At 45.4% G+C, this 20,721-nt stretch overlaps 1 protein-coding gene across 1 annotated transcript; it reads right to left on the bottom strand.

Moving 5' to 3' along the window:
- Window positions 1–1,251: 1,251 nt before the first annotated feature.
- Window positions 1,252–17,119, bottom strand: LOC132890987 (olfactomedin-4-like). Its single transcript, XM_060928406.1, has 5 exons — window positions 16,974–17,119; window positions 16,600–16,722; window positions 9,229–9,447; window positions 4,469–4,622; window positions 1,252–2,285 (listed from the first exon to the last, which is right to left on the bottom strand). Exons 1-5 carry the CDS (start codon window positions 17,019–17,021, stop codon window positions 1,456–1,458), a joined length of 1,374 nt encoding a protein of 457 aa, XP_060784389.1. The 5' UTR covers window positions 17,022–17,119; the 3' UTR covers window positions 1,252–1,455.
- Window positions 17,120–20,721: the final 3,602 nt, after the last annotated feature.

Genomic DNA, 20,721 nt, shown 5'->3' with positions numbered 1-20,721 from the left:
CTCATTTGAAGCTCATGTAGATTATATTACTAGGATAGCCTTTTTCAGTACAGAAATATGGCCTAAAATGTGCTTGTAATTTCTACACTGTTCACCCAATTTGGATTAAATACCCTCAAATTAAAGCTGAAGGTCTGCAGTTTGAGTATTCATCGTTCATTATTTAATGTCAACTCCAATATACTGTGGTAAACAGCTAAAATAACAATACTGTCAAAGTTCAAATATTTATTGACCTGACATGTAGAAGTACGAAGTCAAAAGACATCTCATCTCATCTCATTATCTGTAGCCGCTTTATCCTGTTCTACAGGGTCGCAGGCAAGCTGGAGCCTATCCCAGCTGACTACGGGCGAAAGGCGGGGTACACCCTGGACAAGTCGCCAGGTCATCACAGGGCTGACACATAGACACAGACAACCATTCACACTCACATTCACACCTACGCTCAATTTAGAGTCACCAGTTAACCTAACCTGCATGTCTTTGGACTGTGGGGGAAACCGGAACACCCGGAGGAAACCCACGCGGACACGGGGAGAACATGCAAACTCCGCACAGAAAGGCCCTCGCCGGCCACGGGGCTCGAACCCAGGACCTTCTTGCTGTGAGGCGACAGCGCTAACCACTACACCACCGTGCCGCCCCGTCAAAAGACATTTTGTGTGTAAATTTGAAGTGGATATATGCACAGGGAGTACATTAAATAGCATAAACAAAGTGCCTGAATGGGCGGCACGGTGGTGTAGTGGTTAGTGCTGTCGCCTCACAGCAAGAAGGTCCGGGTTCGAGCCCCGTGGCCGGCGAGGGCCTTTCTGTGTGGAGTTTGCATGTTCTGTCCGCGTGGGTTTCCTCCGGGTGCTCCGGTTTCCCCCACAGTCCAAAGACATGCAGGTTAGGTTAACTGGTGACTCTAAATTGAGCGTAGGTATGAATGTGAGTGTGAATGGTTGTCTGTGTCTATGTGTCAGCCCTGTGATGACCTGGCGACTTGTCCAGGGTGTACCCCACCTCTTGCCCGTAGTCAGCTGGGATAGGCTCCAGCTTGCTTGCGACCCTGTAGAACAGGATAAAGCGGCTACAGATAATGAAATGAGATGAGAAAGTGTCTGAATACTTATTTCAGCTCACTGTATTATAATAATAAGCCAAATGTAGAATGGTTGGTGACTTATTAAACTATTTTTTCATTGGTAAAAATGTTCATATGCAGGACTTGGCTAGGATTTGAGACCACACAGCACAGTCATGAACATAAAAGCGTGTTTTATTGGTAAAGAGGTTTTTCCAAAATAACAGAGATAATGATTTGTACAGATATTATTCAGAAAAGGAAGTAAAGAAACTAAAATAACTGACCGTTAAAAAAGATGCTATTGGTCATTTAAAAAAAAAAATCCCAATTTTCAAATGGTGCAAACCACTACATCATTGTCACACAAGGAAAACGGCAGTTTACTGAAAGACAGTGTCGTACGAGACGATGTGTGCATCACTGTAGGCGTAGAGCATTTGGTCTTGTGGGTTGTAATTCAGAGACTGGATATTGGTCTGCATTTTCTTGATGTGGATCTTCAGATCATAGCGCTCTTCCCTTGTCTCTGTGTCGAATGAGTAGAAAATTTCTTCCGTCTCTTTGTCCAGGAAGCGTGTGGCGTAAAGCACTCCGCACACCATGAAGGTGTTAGTGGCAGTGCGCTTGTGCAGTGACGTCCGCCACGTTCGGCCCAAAGACGGAGGACTTCCTTCGATCACTTCACTAAGGATCACGTTACCAAAATTGTCTTTTCCTGTGTAGACGACCCAGACACCAGATTCGTCCGTGGCAAAATCCAAGTCTGTGTAGATGTACGTGGCATCCAGGTGGCCATAAGGAAACTTGTTATTGAAGCCAGAGTTTTCTGGAAGTGGTGTATTGGTGACGGAACGGCTGGAGATGTTAAAGCGACACACAGAGGGTGTATTATAGCAGCCGTAATATAGCGCATCTTCGTACTGCACCACGTTTGGGCCGACGATGGTGTTTGTGGTGGGGTTTGAGGAAGAGATGACAGAGTCCGTAGGATCTACACCTACCAGTATAGTGCTCAAACTGGTGTAATGCCGCACATAGTTGGCATAAGCATTGCTGCTGGTCAGAGCTACCAACCAGTACATGTCCTCCTTTCCTGGAGCAGGTTTCGGGTCTTTTCCCCAAGCGCCGTAAGAGTATGAGGTTCCATACTGGGTGAGGACGTAAGTTCTAGGACCGGTCACATTGACCAACTCGCCTTGTGAACAGCGTCCTGCACATGAAGAAGAAGAAGAAATGTAATGGTCAGATGCATGATAAATGGACTACTAGATTTTTTTAGATCTGAATGCCCTCTGGGAAAACAAAACCTGATACACTGAAGACACTAAAAATATTATGTTAGTGAGGTAAACAATGCAAGCAGACAGGACTTAATTGCCTTGCTCAAGAGTGTATCCCTATATTAGTTACATTTGTATTAATATTTTTGAACATTGGGCGGCACGGTGGTGTAGTGGTTAGCGCTGTCGCCTCACAGCAAGAAGGTTCTGGGTTTGAGCCCAGTGGCCGATGGGGGCTTTCTGTGTGGAGTTTGCATGTTCTCCCCATGTCTGTGTGGGTTTCCTCTGGGTGCTCCGGTTTCCCCCACAGTCCAAAGACATGCAGTTAGGTTAATTGGCTACTCTAAATTACCCACAGGGGGTATGCATGTGTGAATGGTGATTTCCCAAGCCCAGAATGGGAGGGTTGCGGCAGGAAGGACATTTGGCTAAAACTATGCTCCAATTAATCTGACATCTGAATCAGTAGGGTCCACATGGACCAACTTGGCAGCAGTGCTGGACAGATATTTAAGAATATTTAGATAATATTTAGGAAGAATATTTAAATAATATTGGCTGGCTTTTTTTGTGGTATATCAGATATATTCCATTCAGCTCGCATGATATTGAACGAGTAGAAGACAAGTAGCTGAATGGAATATATCTGATAGACCATGAAAATAAAAGCCAGCCAATAATAATAATATTATTATTATACATACACGGCGGCATGGTGGTGTAGTGGTTAGCACTGTTGCCTCACAGCAAGAAGGTTCTGGGTTCAAGCCCAGTGGCTAGTGAGGGCCTTTCTGCGTGGGTTTCCTCCGGGTGCTCCGGTTTCCCCCACAGTCCAAAGACATGCAGGTTAGGTTAACTGGTGACTCTAAATTGACCGTAGGTGTGAATGTGAGTGTGAATGGTTGTTTGTCTCTATGTGTCAGCCCTGCGATAACCTGGCGACTTGTCCAGGGTGTACCCCGCCTTTCGCCCGTAGTCAGCTGGGATAGGCTCCAGCTCGCCTGCGACCCTGTAGAACAGGATAAGCGGCGACAGATAATGGATGGATGGATGGATTATACATACACACTCTTCATATCAGCATTCTCAATGGCTAGCGCGAGCTTACCTGCGCCTCAGTGCTGTTAGTGTGGAAGTCCAGGTAGCTTCCAGCAGGCATAGCAATAGCATTAGTGAAGGCCAACACTAGCTTACCCGTGACTTGGTGCTGTTAGTGTGGCAGTTTAATTACCTTCCAGCCAGTGTGGTGTTAGCGAAAGCCAACACTAACACACTCAAGCCAAATATTATTATTATTATTTTCTCTGTATAATTTACTTAGCTACTTTTAAAATTAACATCAACAGCTACACACAACGGAGCGAGCTGGCAGCCAAAATTCTCTCAAAATCTTCCGTTTTTAACGAAGCAAACCTGGTGGTCATGTTTGTTTACAATTTTCACAGTCGCTCACTAGTGTGGAAGTTTTACATCTCTGATGTGTGACATTGTGTTGTCTTGACAACATGCAATATTGTAACAATATTGCACGCTCATTCTCCATTGGGGAACGTGGCGTAATACACATAGGATAAGCAATATGATAACAATATTGCATTCTATAGCAATCAGTAAACCCACTAGAAGGGATAGAACATGTGTTTTTATTCCATGGAAAAAGTCGCCTTTTGAATATTGAATATCAACAGCTGAAATAAGACATTTGCACAATGATTGATTGTTAAAAAGCTCAAACAGGATTCGTATTCTTTAGTCCCAGTTTAATTTCGCAGATCTGATTATGATGATGTGATAGTAGTAAGCCTGGTATTTTCCAGAAAGTGTGAAATCTCAGGTGTGTACTGCATTAGAGCCATGACAGGTGAAGATTTACAATACGTTTTCATTGGGATAATCATCTTCAGTGATGACTTGGTCCTGATCCAGAGTTCCTCATTGGAAAACTTGGCACACTAGGAAGCCAGTCAGGAATGTTTTTAGAAAGTAGGAGGAAACCAGAGAACCCAGAGGAAATCCATGCAGACTGTAATGATGGTTTGATGGTTGCGCTCTTTATTTTTGCTGGTGTGTCCATTTGAGTTAACATGAAGATTAAATGCTAAAGTGTACGTACGTGGATGAGGAGTGGGAGGCGGAGGGGTGGCCCGAAGCTCATTCTTACACTCAGCCAAGTCTTGCTTTATGCGCTGATTTTCTCGCTGTTTGCTCACCACTTGCAGAAGATCAAAAGCCTCGAGCTCCTGCATGCCCTGCGTCATGTTTTGCAGCTTGAATTACACACACACACACACACACACACACACACACACACACACACACACACACACACACCAGACAAGATCTTTCACTTTAATTATTTAATTATTCAGACATTCAGACACAAGTAGATCACTATTGTTACTTAGACAATACGCTGTTCAGATCAAATGACTCATTTAAAATGTAGATGAGATAAATGATGTATGTTAAAATATATTTCACAGGCAGCCTGTTTCACTGGGATAGCACATAGCTGTTATGAACGCACAGGGGTTTGGATAAAAATCACTGTCGAACCGTTACTATTAGAGCTGGGACTTGAGCTCAGCCAAAACTTAGCCAGACACCAAAAAGGCAGCAGGGTAAAGGATTTTGTAAGGGATTAGCATCAGGCTGCCAGGTCGCTCTGTTGTGCATAGCTGTCGATGTTGATTTTAAAAGTAACTCAGTAAATTACACAGAGAAATGAATACTTTAGTCTCAGTGAGAAATACTGTAGCGAGAAGAGTCTGGAGACAGAAATCTTAGTTTCTCGGTCGTTAGCCTGTGCTACTTGCTCTGGACACTACCAGCACTGGCTTGACTGCTTTATTAGCATTCGCTAACACTATTGATGAAAGCTACACCGGCTGGAAGGTGACTTCACTGCTGCGCTGACGGCGCTGACTCACGGTTAAGCTCACGTTGGGGTTCAAGTGGGCTGAGGGCGATACATTTTTGGTCCATCCCATTATAAATCAAAATCTGATTGGCTAATTAATTCATCTGTCACTTCCGACATAAACATACACTGCCATGGCCTTCTGTCCCAGCAGTGAAGTCCTAACCAATGAGAGAGCAGCTCTAAACTCTTCTCAGCCTAGACACAACAAACACAACAAACAAACCTCATTGTCTAACTCGATTTTAATGTTTTCAGGACAGTAACCCCTTTCATTTCTGAAGCACGTTTGATAGAAAATGAGGCCAACTTAGAATTAGAAGAGAATAATTATAATGAATGAAAGAAATCTAATATAACATTTGAAATGCTGATACATATGGACCTTCTCTGAAGGCCCTGACGGTCCCCCTCTGATAAAAATGCAGGTATTGTTTGGTTCAGAGATGTTGCACAGACTACTGGAGCTTTGACGCATGCTGCGAGAAGTTGGAGCACTTTCAGGTAAAACACCTTATCCATGCTTGTGTTGCTTTCTTGCAACAACATCACTGATGATGACTTGGATTGCTTTGAGAATGGGTCTGGTTTTGGCGGTATGTTTTGAGTCGATTCATTGATTCTTTAGCATATACAGTATATGTAAAGAAACTCGGTCACTATCTGCTTGTCCAAAAGGACACAAGATTTTAATTTTCAAGATATGATTACACCAAGGGCGGCACGGTGGTGTAGTGGTTAGCGCTGTCGCCTCACAGCAAGAAGGTCCGGGTTCGAGCCCTGTGACCAGCGAGGGCCTTTCTGTGTGGAGTTTGCATGTTCTCCCCGTGTCCGCGTGGGTTTCCTCCGGGTGCTCCGGTTTCCCCCACAGTCCAAAGACATGCAGGTTAGGTTAACTGGTGACTCTAAATTGAGCGTAGGTGTGAATGTGAGTATGAATGGTTGTCTGTGTCTATGTGTCAGCCCTGTGATGACCTGGCGACTTGTCCAGGGTGTACCCCGCCTTTCGCCCGTAGTCAGCTGGGATAGGCTCCAGCTTGCCTGCGACCCTGTAGAACAGGATAAAGCGGCTACAGATAATGAGATGAGATGAGATGATTACACCATTCCATTCCTAATCCTTTATCCATCCGGGTCACGGAGGAAGCTGGAACTAATCCCAGTTGACTTCAGACAAGAGGCGGGGTTCACCCTGGGCATAATTCCTTTATTTTACTTAGCTTTCATCGGCCAATTATTATTTCTCTTGGGCCTTTTACTAGGGTGACCACCTGTCCCGCATAGCGCGTGCGCGTACAGCATTTGAAGCCGAATTTATGCGTCCCGCAAATTCAGAACGTGTCCCGCATAATCGATGCTTGCTGAGGGGGATGTCGCTCTCCCCGGGCCACCCAGGCAGTCAAACGAATATTACGAGTACTTGACATTTCAGCACACCACCGTCGCCACTATAGACTGTAGAACAAAACCACACACACACACACACCCCTCACAACTGACTGGTTGTTGTCAACTTTTTGTTGTTGCCATGACACCGCACTCACGTGCACAGACAGTGACGAGGGACGCAGGTGCAACGCATGCATTGCTTTCATATTAAAAAATGGAGAAAGGGACCGGAGAGATGGCAGGTGAGGCAGCGCCACCTCCAGTTAAAAAGAGAAGGTGTATGTACAGGAAAGAGTGGGAAAATGAATATTTGTGGCTGAAAGGGGTTGAGGGGGATACCGAGAGGGCTTTTTGTGACCTTTGCAAAACATCTTCTTTCTCAATCAGACATGGCGGGGAATACGATGTGAAACGACACAGGCTCGCGGAGACTCACAAGAAACGTGTGCAACAGAAAGAAACGTCTAAATCTATGGATGCTTTCCTCCGACCTAAAAACGACTCTCTAGCTGACAAAGTGACTGCGGCAGAGGTGACGAGTGTGTATCACACTGTCCAACACGCAATATCATATCGGGCAAGAGATTGTGGCACAAAGCTGTGGTTGTGAGTTAAGAGACTTTTTTTCTACTGTTTCTGTGGTGCTGAGCCACTACAATTCCTGTTAATCCACTGAAAACCAAATGGAGACTTGTCACTATTCCTGCTGTACTGATGCACTGCAAAGCCTCAGACTCAATATTATATTATGATTGATTTAAAGTGAATAAATTGTAATGGAAAATAAATAAAATTGAGTAGCTTCAGTAAATCATAAGTGGAAGTGTGTCTGTCAAGTCATTGAATGGTCAAAATATTATGAATGTTTATTTAAAAAAAAAACACATTTGGTGGCCTGTTCATGACCATACGGTACATCACCAATAATAGCAGAATAGGGTATTATTGATATACCATGTAAGGTAGTATGTGCTAGAAATGGGTAAACCACTATCTGTGAGTCTTCCAGCGGCTGGCGCGGCGCAGTGGGGGCGGCGTCCCACATTGTCCCTCAAAAACATACCCCTTGTCCCCCCTTGGGCTTATGAGCAGGTGGTCACCCTACCTTTTACTGATCCACACCTAGTTCTGTTATCAAACTCTTCATCTTTACTCCAGTGGTAAAAAAAAAAATTCTGACCACTAGAGGTCAGTAGTGAGCCTCAAGAAATGAACCTTCTTTCAACATACAGTCATTGCCTGGAAAGCTTTAGTGCTTCATGGAGTCTTCTCATTATCACGAGCAAAGAAAAATAAAGTCATGCAAAGGTTCAGATGATCGATCAACTTGATAACTTAATAATCAGGATCAAAGTGTAGTGATGAGTTGGGAGTGACAAGTTTGGGGTGTGTATAATAGTGAATCAGGTGTGATGTGAATCAGGTGTGTGTGTGTTATTAAGATTGGTCAGGTGATGGATTCTGGGAAATAGGTTTTCAGAAGTAGTCGATGTGACATTTGGTATTGGAATTGTACACCCTAGTAAAAGTAACATTGGTTTTTAGAACTAGCAAGACCAACTGTGAGCTCCTGCTCACGTACGTATCCCCCCCACTCTCGCTTATATCAGAATGCAAGCAATCAAAGGAATAGGACACTTATTATGAATGAAGCAGTTGTGATTTGTAGTTGCTGAGAAAAGTGTTATGAAAACTTTGTAAATCCAAGCTATATGTTTCGTAAATACATTCAGTTGGTAAACAGGAAGTCGATGTGGGACAGACCTGAAAATGGTATACACGGTATAGAACCCCAAGCTGAAGTTCGGTACCAAATATCAAGCAGTTGTGATTTGTAATTGCTCAGAAAAGTGTTACGAAAGTTTTGGAAATCCAAGCCATATGTTTCATAAATACATTCAGTCGGTAAACAGGAAGTCGATGTACGACAGACCTGAAAGCAGTATACATGGTACAGAACCCCAAGCTGAAGCTCGGTGCCAAGTACCAAGTGGCTATGGTTTGTGGTTGCTGAGAAAAAGGGTGTTTCAGATGGATGGAAATACGGACGGACGGACGGATGGACAGAGGTAAACCAGTACCCCCCCCACACACACACACACACACACACACCTCCCCCTTCAGAGCGGGTGTATAATTACAATGCGAAACATTTGCAAAGCAAACAGTAAAATATTCAAAGCTGAATTGCAATAGAGTTTAATTTAATCCATTTTAAAAAATCATTTTTGACATGCCGTATTCTTGAAGGCAGGTGTTCCTAAACCTAGATTTACTTGCCATTTAATTTCTGAAACTTTCACCCAGAGAACTCATTATTATTAAAACTGTTATGGATTTGAGTTTAGATTAATTATAAGCATAAAAATACTGATATTGATATTAGATTGCAGTTTTCACCACTCACGACGCCTGGGCTTTAGAGACCCCACGGCTCTGAACATGTTTAGCTTCGTTATTTTACTTTGGCACAGAAGAAGAATAAAAACAGTAATGGTGCTATTGAGTGGTGCTTAAAGCCACTAGTTGTGATGTTGTTTGGTGTGTGATGTGCAGTAGGTCACCTTGGAGGCCGTGCTTTCATTGAGCTGCTTGTGGAAGTTGATGGTTTTATTCAGTTTCCCCATGAGTTCCAGGATCTCAGCAAGCTCGAGCTCGATGATTCGCACTGAGACGGCTCCGTACAGATCACCATCGTCCTCATTCTCCAACACGGACACGCTCTCCTCCAGCTGCTCTAGCCGCTGCTGCACTCCCAGCATCAGTACATCCACCTCTGTCAACTGAGAGACAGAGAGAGAGAGAGGAACGTATCAGTAGCCAGATTGTGGTGGAACATTTTAATGTGGTCTGTCTGTCTTTCTATATCGTCTATATATGTCATTTATCTATCGGCACTTTATAAATATAACAGATGAATAATTGTTATTCCACAAAATCGAATCGTACATGAGCTGCTAGCCGACGAGGTGCATAGCACCAAGACTGAGTGGAATAACGGTTTTATTCTGTCCACATTAACTGGATTTTGAGAAAAGGAGCATTTTTATTTTTTGCAAAGACGTTAAATAAAAACTTTATACAAAACGTCCAACAAAATCATTTCCGCTTAGAATGTAAACAAACTGGCAAAATGACAGGAGCAATTTGCGAAAAATGTGATAATAATAATTCTTGAAAAATACAAGAAAAAACCCATACATTCTTACCATCAAATACTTTTATTCCATATTTTGTTGCTTTTGTATTTTTTGGTGTTTTGTTTTTGAGTAGAGTTTTATTTCCTCCTCGTTTGGTTCAGCAACACGCTCTGCCATTTTGTTTTTCTCTACTCATGGTATATGAGCTGATATCCTAGTAGTAGAGTAGCCAATCAGAGTGCACGATTGCTCATATCCAGTGAATGTGGATAGAATATATATGGACACGACACAAGTGTTTTACTGGGAAATACGCCACTTGTATTTTTCATCCAAGCTTCATCCGGGACATGGAGAACCAAAACCGTGACATAAATCTATTTTTTTCACGGTCCAGTTTTCATCAAATCCTGCGCTCTGATTGGCTGGCGAACGGGTCCGTATCCTATGATACGGACCCCGGTTACAGACCCCGGTTATGGATCTCTGGCGACTTGTTCGTTCACAACAACAACAACAACAAACATAGTAGCATTTTTTGTCAACATTTATCTTTTTTATAAGATTTATAATCTTATAAATTTCTGCCAGCATTTCTCAGGAGAATATCATTAATTTTACAGCATGGATAGCGATAACGACAGTCTTCACAGCTGTGGCAGCGGGGGCATGGTCAAGCATCGGTCTGTGACCAGAGGGCGGAGTCAGGGAAGGTAAGTGGCAGAATCGCTGCACCTGATGTCTGTTAATCTGTGTTTGTGTGTCTTCCCCAGTGACCGCGTCCTATATAAGGAGAGAGAGAGCAGAGGAAGGGAGCTCTCTCCCCAACCAGATGACTTGTGTTTGTGTGCACATGTGGCTGGGAGAATAACTTTACACTGGAAAGTGGAAAATAGAGTTTTTTTGGAACTCAGTTCTGGCCTGCCGTAGTTCTGTGCTCCACCCACCCGCTCTCATACTACAGTGGTGCCGAAACCCGGGAATTGGAGCACAGAGGAGAACAGCCCCATGGAGTCCTCCCCCTTCGCGACCTCCAAGAGGAGGTCGGCCAGCCATTTGCATTTGGCCAGCAACTCTGGGACGCCTGCCGGCGGTGGCTGAGGGCTGACAACCGCGACGCCGAGGGAATCGTCGATCTGGTGGTACTGGAGCAGTTCATTGCCCGGCTGCCTGAGGGGACCACGGAGTGGGTCCAGTGCCATCGCCCGGTGTCACTGGATCAGGCCATTTAGCTGGCAGAGGACCATTTGGCGGCTGTTCCAACGGCAGGACAGCATGTTTCCTCTTCTCCCCTCCTCTCTCTCTCTCTCTCTCTCTCTTCCCCTCCTCTTCTGTTCCTCGTCCTGGCCCCTTCCCCCACTGCGGAGGCGGGGGCCGGCTCCACCCCAGCCAGCCTGCCGCACCCGCGGTGCCCTATTGTTTCCTGCTTCTGTGTCTGTCTCTCCCCCCCTCAGGTGAGCGAGCCCCAGAGTGCCGGTGCAGAGAGAGAGCCTGGGCCAGTTTGCTGGCGCTGCGGGGAGCCGGGGCACCTCCAGCATCAGTGCTCGGCAACGGAGGTGGGCGCGGTGGTCCGGATCCCCAACTCGTCAGGAGCCGCCCTCGATCAGGCCGGAGCATATCGCATATCGGTGAGTGTCTAAGGGGATACGTATCAGGCTTTGGTAGACTCCTGCTGTAATCAGACCTCAAGCCACCAAAGCCTGGTGCAAGACAAGGCATTGGGAGAGCACAATTGGTGAAGGTGTTGTGTGTGCACGGGGATGTTCACAACTACCCTTTAGTGTCGGTCCATATTCTATTTCGAGGGGAGAAATCTAGTGTAAAGGCGGCGGTTAATCCTTGCCTTACCCACTCGATAATTTTGGGGACTGATTGGCCGGGATTTGGGGAATTAATGACTCATTTAGTGAAGAGTGGGTCCTGCCGTAGTTCAGCAAGGGGAGGTCCCGGTGTGGCATTGGTGGGAGCAGCTGTCACAGAGCCGTCTACGTCATCTCCGTGTCAGAGTGAGGAGCCACAGGCTCCTCCTCCCTCTCTCAGGGAATCCCTCGCAGATTTCCCATTAGAGCAGTCGCGAGACGAGACTCTGCGGCATGCATTTGACCAAGTGAGAGTAATCGATGGTCAAACGCACCAGCCAAACGCCACCCCGTCCTTCTCCTATTTCTCCATTATGAAGGATAGGTTATACCGAGTGACGCAGGACACTCAGACTAAGAAGCCGATTATGCAACTTTTGATCCCAAAGAGCCGCCAGGAATTGGTATTCCAGGCAGCTCAATTTAATCCCATGGCTGGACACTTAGGGCAGGATAAGACACTAGCCCAAATAATGGCCCGGTTCTATTGGCCAGGGATTTGCGGTGATGTCCGTAGGTGGTGTACGGCATGCCACGAATGCCAGTTAGTAAATCCAGTGGCCATTCCAAAAGCACCTTTATGCCCTCTACCATTAATCGAGACCCCGTTCGAAAGAATTGGGATGGATCTCGTCGGGCCATTAGATCGGTCAACATGAGGGTATCACTTTATTTTAGTCCTGGTGGACTATGCAACGTGATACCCGGAAGCAGTGCCTCTTTGCAATATCTCAGCACGTAGTATTGCGGAAGCAGTCTTCCACGTCATCTCCTGAGTCGGAATCCCCAAAGAGATTCTGACTGATCAAGGCACTTCGTTTATGTCACGCACACTGCGCGAACTGTATAGGTTACTGAGAATTAAGCCAATCCGCACCAGCGTTTATCACCCACAAATGGACGGTTTAGTCGAACGGTTCAATCGCACCCTCAAGAACATAATTAAAAAGTTTGTACGCGAGGACACACGTAATTGGGATAAATGTCTCGAACCCCTGTTATTTGCAGTGCGAGAGGTCCCACAAGCCTCCACAGGGTTCTCCCCGTTCGAATTATTATATGGGCGTAAGCCGCGTGGCATCCTAGATGTACTGCGGGAAAATTGGGAGGAGGGACCTTCATCGAGCAAAAATGAAATCCAATATGTTATCGACCTGCACACAAAACTCCACACACTCACACACCTAACCCAGGAGAATTTGTGGCAGGCCCAAGAACGTCAAATCCGCCTGTATGACAGGGGTACGTGCCTTAGGGAGTTCGCACCGGGAGATAAAGTACTCATACTGTTGCATACGTCAAGCTCCAAATTGATCGCCAAGTGGCAAGGACCCTTTGAGGTCACACGGCGAGTCGGGGACGTCGACTATGAGGTGAGGCGGACGAACAGGGGTGGGGCGCTACAGATTTGCCACCTCAATCTGCTCAAACTCTGGAACGAGGAGGTCCCCGTGTCGTTGGTTCCGAAGAAGGCGGAGCAGGGGCCAGAGGTTCAAAAGGGAACATTGACATCGCATACCTCTCCGGTCCCCTGTGGAGACCACCTCTCCCCGACCCAACTCAAGGAGGTTGCCCAGTTGCAGACCGAATTTTTGGACGTGTTCTCACCCCTGCCCGGCCGCACCTGCCTCATAGAACACCACATTGAGACGCCCCCGGGGGTGGTAGTGCGCAGCCGCCCTTACAGGCTGCCCGAACACAAGAAAAAGGTGGTTCGGGAAGAACTCATGGCCATGCTCGAAATGGGCATCGTCGAGGAGTCCCACAGTGACTGGAGCAGCCCAGTGGTCTTGGTTCCCAAGGCCGACGGGTCGGTCCGGTTCTGTGTGGACTATAGAAAAGTCAACGCGGTGTCTAAATTTGATGTGTACCCAATCCCTCGTATTGACAAGTTGCTGGATCGACTAGGCACGGCTCGCTTTTATTCGACACTGGATTTTACAAAGGGTTATTGGCAGATCCCCTTGACTCCACTATCCTGAGAAAAAACGGCCTTTTCCACACCGTTTGGCTTACACCAATTTGTCACACTTCCTTTTGGGTTGTTTGGGGCACTTGCTATGTTCCAGCGGCTTATGGACAGGGTCCTCCGCCCCCATGCCACCTATGCGGCCGCGTACTTAGATGACATCATAATCTATAGTAACGACTGGCCGCGGCACCTGCAACACCTGAGGGCTGTCCTTGGGTCGCTGAGGTGAGCGGGTCTCACAGCCAACCCGAAGAAGTGTGCAATTGGGCGGGTAGAAGTACGGTATCTGGGCTTCCACTTGGGCAATGGGCAGGTGCGTCCCCAAATTAATAAAACAGCAGCGATTGCGGCCTGCCCGAGGCCCAAGACCAAAAAGGGGGTGAGACAGTTCCTGGGGCTGGCTGGCTACTATCGTAGGTTTATACCTAATTATTCGGACGTCACCAGCCTACTGACTGATCTCACTAAAAAGGGGGCACCAGATCCGGTCCAGTGGACGGAGCAATGCCAGCGGGCTTTCTCTGAGGTGAAGGCTGCACTGTGCGGGGGGCCACTGTTACACTCCCCTGACTTTTCTCTCCCCTTTATGTTGCAGACGGACGCCTCGGACAGAGGGCTGGGGGCCGTTCTGTCCCAGGAGGTGGAGGACCACCCCGTACTCTACATCAGCAGGAAACTGTTGGTGCATGAGGGGTGCTACGGCACCATAGAGAAGGAGTGCCTAGGGGGCGTCGTGGCTCAGGTGGTTAAGGCGCCATACCATGAATGCGGGCGACCCGGGTTCGATTCCGGCCCGAGGTCATTTCCCGATCCCTTCCCGTCTCTCTCTCTCCCGCTCATTTCCTGTCTCTGCACTGTCCTATCCAATAAAGGTGCAAAAAGCCCAAAAAAAAAAATATCTTTAAAAAAAAAAAAGAGAAGGAGTGCCTAGCGATCAAGTGGGCGGTCCTCGCCCTCCGCTACTACCTCCTGGGGCGCCCTTTCACCCTCTGTTTGGACCACGCACCCCTCCAGTGGCTCCACCGCATGAAGGATGCCAATGCACGGATCACCCGTTGGTATCTGGCACTCCAGGCCTTTAATTTCAAGGTGATCCACAGGCCAGGGGCGCAGATGGTCATGGCGGACTTCCTCTCCCGTCGGGGGGGTCGGCTACAGGCCAGATGGCTGCCCGGCCTGAGTCGGGTGGTGGGGGTATGTGGCAGCGGGGGCATGGTCAAGCGTCGGTCTGTGACCGGAGGGCGGAGTCAGGGAAGGTAAGTGGCAGAATCACTGCACCTGATGTCTGTTAATCTGTGTCTGGTAATCTGTGTGACTGCGCCCTATATAAGGAGAGAGAGAGCAGAGGAAGGGAGCTCTCTCCCCAACCAGACAACTTGTGTGTGTGTGTGTGTGTGTGTGTGTGTGTGTGTGTGTATGGCTGGGAGAATAACTTTACACTGAAAAGTGGAAAATAAAGAGCTTTTTTGGAACTCAGTTCTGGCCTGCCATATTTCTGTGCTCCACCCACCCGCTCTCATACTACAACAGCGAAAGTGAGTTTTACTACCCTGAGGAAGAAGAAATAAAAGAAAACATTTCAGGAGAAAGCTAAAACCTGTAACTGTTGCTAACGCCAAGCAAAAACATGGCTGAATCCTGAATGACTCAGTTTTGTATAAATAGGGGACTACATAGGCGGCAAAATGTAGGGGTTTTTTTTCCTGCCATGGAAGTGCACTTGTATACCGAGGAGGAAGCCATTTGCATTACAGCCGTGAATGAGGATTCAAAATGGTGGCTCGCCTCGGTTTTCCCTTTCGGGCGCTCTCGTTTTCTGTTAGAATTTGGTAAAGAAAAAAATAAATATATTATTTACCAGCTTAAGGTCGGTCCGTAAGGTGAAATACCATGACCTCGGCCTTGAATACTGACCTCAGCCCAGAGCGCCTCGCTCAGTACTTTCAAGACCTCGGTCACGGTATTTCACCATACGGACCTCCCAGCTGGTAAATAACATATATGTCACTTGTGAGGAAATCGATGACTGAGTTGTTTTGATAAATTTGGGTACTTTTTGTTTGTGAATGTGTTGATATAATTAAAATAAAATCACACGTTGGCTTGAAGATATGAAGTTTATCTTCTCGTGTTGAAAAACTCTCATTTTTCATACGAAATATATCACAGATCTGAGTGACATTTAAATAATATTGGCTGGTGTTGAGTGGTATATCAGATATATTCCATTCAGCTAGCATAATAATGAAAGTGTCAAAGACGAGTAGCTGAATGGAATATATCTGATAGACCATGAAAAAAAGCCATTATTATTTATTATTATTAGACATATACATACCTTTCAGGTGTTCAACGCGTCTTTCTCTTTCAAAATTCTCTCAAAATCTTCCGTATTTAACAAAGAAAACCTGGCGGCCATGTTTGTTTTACAAATTGTCCCAGTTGCTCGCGAGCACGGAAGTTTTACGCCTCCGATGTATGACGTCATGTTGTCTTGACAACCATGCAATATCGTAAACCATATTTAATGCTCATTCTCTATTGGGTAGAGTGACGTAATACACATAGGATAAGCGATATGCCAACAATATTGCATGCTATCAAACTAAATGAATGAAACCCGCTAGAAGGGAAGAGAACATGTTTTTAGTCCATCGAAAAAGTGTCCTGTATGTATATAATTCCCGATATTTCACGCCGATGATGTCACTCCCAGTGTTTTCCTGCTGTCAAAATTCTTTTGATTAACTTGCGTATTTTTTGTGGATGTGTCCATATAATATACAGTACATCACATGTTTGCACAAAGATATGAAGTTTATCTTCTCGTGTTAAAAATATTTTCACTCGTTTGCTTCACCCCCTCATGAATATATACATTCACCACTTGACAATAAACTTCAGATCTTCCTGCAACCATGTAATATCCTCTCTCGATATATAAATACCTCTTAAGCCACACACCTGTGTTGGAGTGATGCTCTTGCTGCATTGCTTTGCTGCAGTACGGATGGAGTTGAGTTTCTCCATTGGGAAAGGACGCTGTGAGTTCTTCAGCTCACACGCACAGTCCTTCCCACTCACACACTGACAGAAAAACACCACACATTAGAAATACACAGGAGAAAAATCTACATGATAGACACAACACTTGTGTTTAATGTGACACTTATCGATTACACACTTTATATTGGTTGCACAATTGTACAATTGTTCATTTGTAGACGGTGACGTTCTTTAGATTCATTAGATTTTAACCCAATATCTCTAACATGCGAAACTATTTTACAAGACGTAAGTGTGACGCGTAGATCACAGCACAACGGTGTTCCTCTTACCTGAGAGAAAAGGACGAGGAACAATATGGACAACAGAGACAGCTTCATGTTTTCATTCGAAGATGAGCAGAATGAAGATGCTCAGCTTTATATCAGGACCACAGGTTTACAGGCCGTCTGAAAGGAAACCACTGCCTCCTCTTACACAATCAAGGCTCACTAATAAAATTTTAATAGAAATTTCTGCTGAGTGGTTAAGTATAAAGGCACAAATTGGGGAAGTGAGAGATTGGAATTCCTATTTTGCTGATCTTTGCAGACGAGTGAGCCAGTACAGGAGGATGTGGGATAACCTCAAAGAGTTTTGGTGTTTGCATAACTCTAAGCATGTTCATCTCATGCTAAAACTACAGTATAATGGCACATTCCCCGGGATAATGCTGGTCTTATTTCTGCTTCTTCTTTTTCCTCTTTATCAAAATAATAGAGTTATGTTTCCATGATCACAAGCAAATTTGATTTAACTGCAACTTAAGCCATGGCCTAATGGTTAGAAAAGCATCTTTGGGACCAAAAGGTTGCCAGTTTGATTCCCTGGACCAGTAAGAATGGCTGAAGTGCCCTTGAGGAAGGCACCTAACCCCTAACTGCTCCCCAGGCTGCTCTGGGTGTGTTGTACGTCGCTCTGGGTAAGAGCGTCTGCTAAATAATGTAATGTAACCACAGCACTGTTGAATTCTTCATTCAGGGTGACTTGTTCTGAAGGTGTTGATGAATTTTCTATAACGGCAGCTCTGACAGTAGTGCTGCTGCTAATCAAAAGTTGATATTAATCAGGCACTCATTGGAACATGGTATGGCTTCTATAGTCACAGCTTTTTCACTTAACCAGATAAAAACAAAAATATATGTCAAAGTATTCATAAGCATAAATAATCCTTCCCCAAGGTTACAAGGGTTCTCCTGATGGACTCGAAATTTCTAAATTTTCAATGGGATTTGAGCCAAGGACCCATGCAAGGCCTTCTTGAGTTATTTCAGCTGGAGGTTTTCTCTCCTTCTCCATCTTCTCTCCAGATTCAGTTTCTTGGCCAATTAGATTACATTCTCCTCTGTTTTTTTGTACATCGCTCTGTTCATGTTTCCTTTGATGGCTTAAAAGTAGCCTTTGCAGAGAAGCAGCCCCATTTCATGATGCTCCCACCACCATGCTTCACTATGGATATGACGATGATGATGATGATGATGATCTTGGGCTCTTACACATCCCCCTCTTTATTCAGACATAACAAACTGAATTACTGTCAATGAGTTCTATTTTTGTTTTGTCTGACCAGGGTATATTGTTCAAAAAGAGTTCTGATTTGTCTAATCCATCATGCAACTTCTTGCAAGTGCCTGGTGGCTTCTTTGTTACCTTCCTTATATCCGTGAAAGTCAACCACAAATTACGTCCCTGCGACTCAAAACTCTCCGAGGTCGATGCAGAGTCACAGTGTTTTCCGCACGTCACCATCTTGGTGTGACGCAGTTCCATAGTTATGCTAATTAGTTCAATCGCCTCACGTTCGGCTGTTTCCTGTCTGCTGTTTCTGACTGTAAGCATGTTCATCTCATGCTAAAACTATAACGGTACGTTCCCCGGGATGACACTTGTTGCAGCCACATTTTGGAATCTTGAAGCTGATCTAAAAACCTGCAAGAATTTAAATTACATTATTATTATTATTATTATTATTATTATTAAATTGCACTGTTATTATTTTAAGTTATGGGGTGTGTCAGAAAAGTAACAGGACTTAGTGTGCTGTGTGAGTTATGAGTGGGGTACGAATTAGTGGGTTGCGTCACCGTGTGAAATAATATCCGGGGAGTATATAACTGCAATTTCAGCTCTCTGTAGCCATTGTATGTTTTTTCACGTGCTTTTGTTAACAGCTCCTCAATTTTAGCCATCAAGCGATGGGTATAGAGCAATGAACCAACCTGAAGTTTCTGGTCCAGCTGGGGAAAACTCTGTCAGAAGCACTCTGACTAAGGTAGCAAGTGTATGGAGGTGAGACGATGTCATGCTCACGGGTTTTCGAGTGGCACAAGAGGTTCAAAGAGGGACACAAGGACGTGGAAGACGACCCCAGGAGCGGAAGGTCTTCAACGAGCAGGACTGAGGCCAATTGAGTGCGTGAGGCAGGTGGTGTGTGGCGATCATTGGCTGACTGTTTGACTGATCGCAAGTGAGCTGGGCATGAACCATGACAGCATCTGGAAGATTATCACCGAAGATTTGGGCATGCAGAAGATCTGCACGAAGATGGTGCCAAAGCTACTGAACGATGACCAGAAGGAGCAATGCATGCAGGTGTGTCAGGACATCCTCGAGCATCTTGAAACCGAGCCAGACTTGCTTGGGAGAGTCATCACTGGTGATGAGTCATGAATCTTTGAGTACAAGTACAACCTGGAGACCAAGTGTCAGAGCCTTCAGTGGAAGAGTCCAGAGTTGCCGAGGCCGAAGAAAGCAAGACAGTCAAAGTCCAAAGTCAAACTCATGTTGATCACGTTCTTTGATGTGAGGGGCATCGTCCATATAGAGTTCTTGCCACAGGTCCAGACAATCAACCAGCATGTCTACAAAGAGATCCTGCGGCATTTGCTTCATTCAGTGCACAAGAAGAGATGAGAGTTGTGGCAGGACAACTCATGGCTGCTTCACCACGACAACATGCCGGCTCACAATGCCCTGAGCATCTGGCAGTTCCTTGCTGAGAAGAACATCACCGTGCTGGAGCATCCTCCTTACTCACCCGACCTGGATCCGTGTGATTTTTTTTTTTCCCTTTTTCCCAAGCTCAAGGGGGTCATCAAGGGGACCTGTTTTCCTGACATGGAAGCCATCGATTGGGCCGTGACGATGGAGCTGTGGAGAATCCCGGGAGAATCCTTCCAGGAGTGCATGGAGACGTGGCGGAGAAGGATGGGAAAGTGCATTAGACTCAAGGGGGTTTATTTTGAAGGTGAAAACTTGTAGTTTGGATTTGAAATATTTTTTTTGTAGCCCCAGTCCTGTTTCTTTTCTGACACACCTCATATGAAATGTTAATGTACTTACCTTTGATCTAGCCTGCAGCTCCTGTACTTACCTGTTATGTCTGTTGTGAACACATAGCTCCTCCTCAGACATGCGTCACTAAGACGTGAATATGCAGTTGTTATTTAGTTGGTTTGATCTGGTGTACGGCAGGTTAGGTGGTGGAGAGGAAACAGTTTTCCAACCACATAAGTTTTCGCTTTATTGTTTAGTACCACTTTATTTTATAGCCTTTGTTTCACTTCTGAAAAGTCAACCGGACTGTTGATGGAATAAATCTACACCTTATGATTTCATTTCAACTCTCCGTGCATGCTTTATCTGGAATGTGTGTCGGGAGACTCCCCATCAACCTCACATGGCTTTTGGAAAATTTTGGATTAAAATAGCCATGACAATAGTAGGACAACTACACCGAAGACCGACATTTTTCAAAGGATAACCAAGTGGATCATATCTCTGTGCATTACATCACTATGGACTGTGGAAAAGTTTGCTGTGGAAGGACGCAGCTGAATGAATGAAACAATGCATCGGTTGTGAGTAACCATACAATTCAATGAATGAACATATGCTGGAAAGGAACGTTTAAAACAAGGCATGTAAACAAGTAAGACGGTAACGCAAGCAGCGAAGCTTTATTGCTTGAACTTGGTGATTTGAATGTTTTGAAGATACTTAAAGAGAACTGTGAACTGTTTAAAGCAAAATGACTGATGT

This window comes from Neoarius graeffei, chromosome 8 (genome assembly GCF_027579695.1).
Source record: "Neoarius graeffei isolate fNeoGra1 chromosome 8, fNeoGra1.pri, whole genome shotgun sequence".
Lineage (NCBI taxonomy): Eukaryota > Metazoa > Chordata > Actinopteri > Siluriformes > Ariidae > Neoarius > Neoarius graeffei.
The sequence above is the reverse complement of the archived record's forward strand: the minus strand, read 5'-3'. Positions and strand labels throughout refer to the sequence as shown.

Bases quoted from the DNA above. Each gene is read 5' to 3' on its own strand.
- LOC132890987 (XM_060928406.1), bottom strand. From the start codon at position 17,021: ATGAAGCTGTCTCTGTTGTCCATATTGTTCCTCGTCCTTTTCTCTCAG. The intron at 9,448-16,599 runs GTGTGTGGCTTA...TCTGTCTCTCAG, and splicing joins AGAGCATCACTCCAACACAG to TTGACAGAGGTGGATGTACT. The intron at 2,286-4,468 runs GTACGTACACTT...CTTCATGTGCAG, and splicing joins GCCTCCCACTCCTCATCCAC to GACGCTGTTCACAAGGCGAG.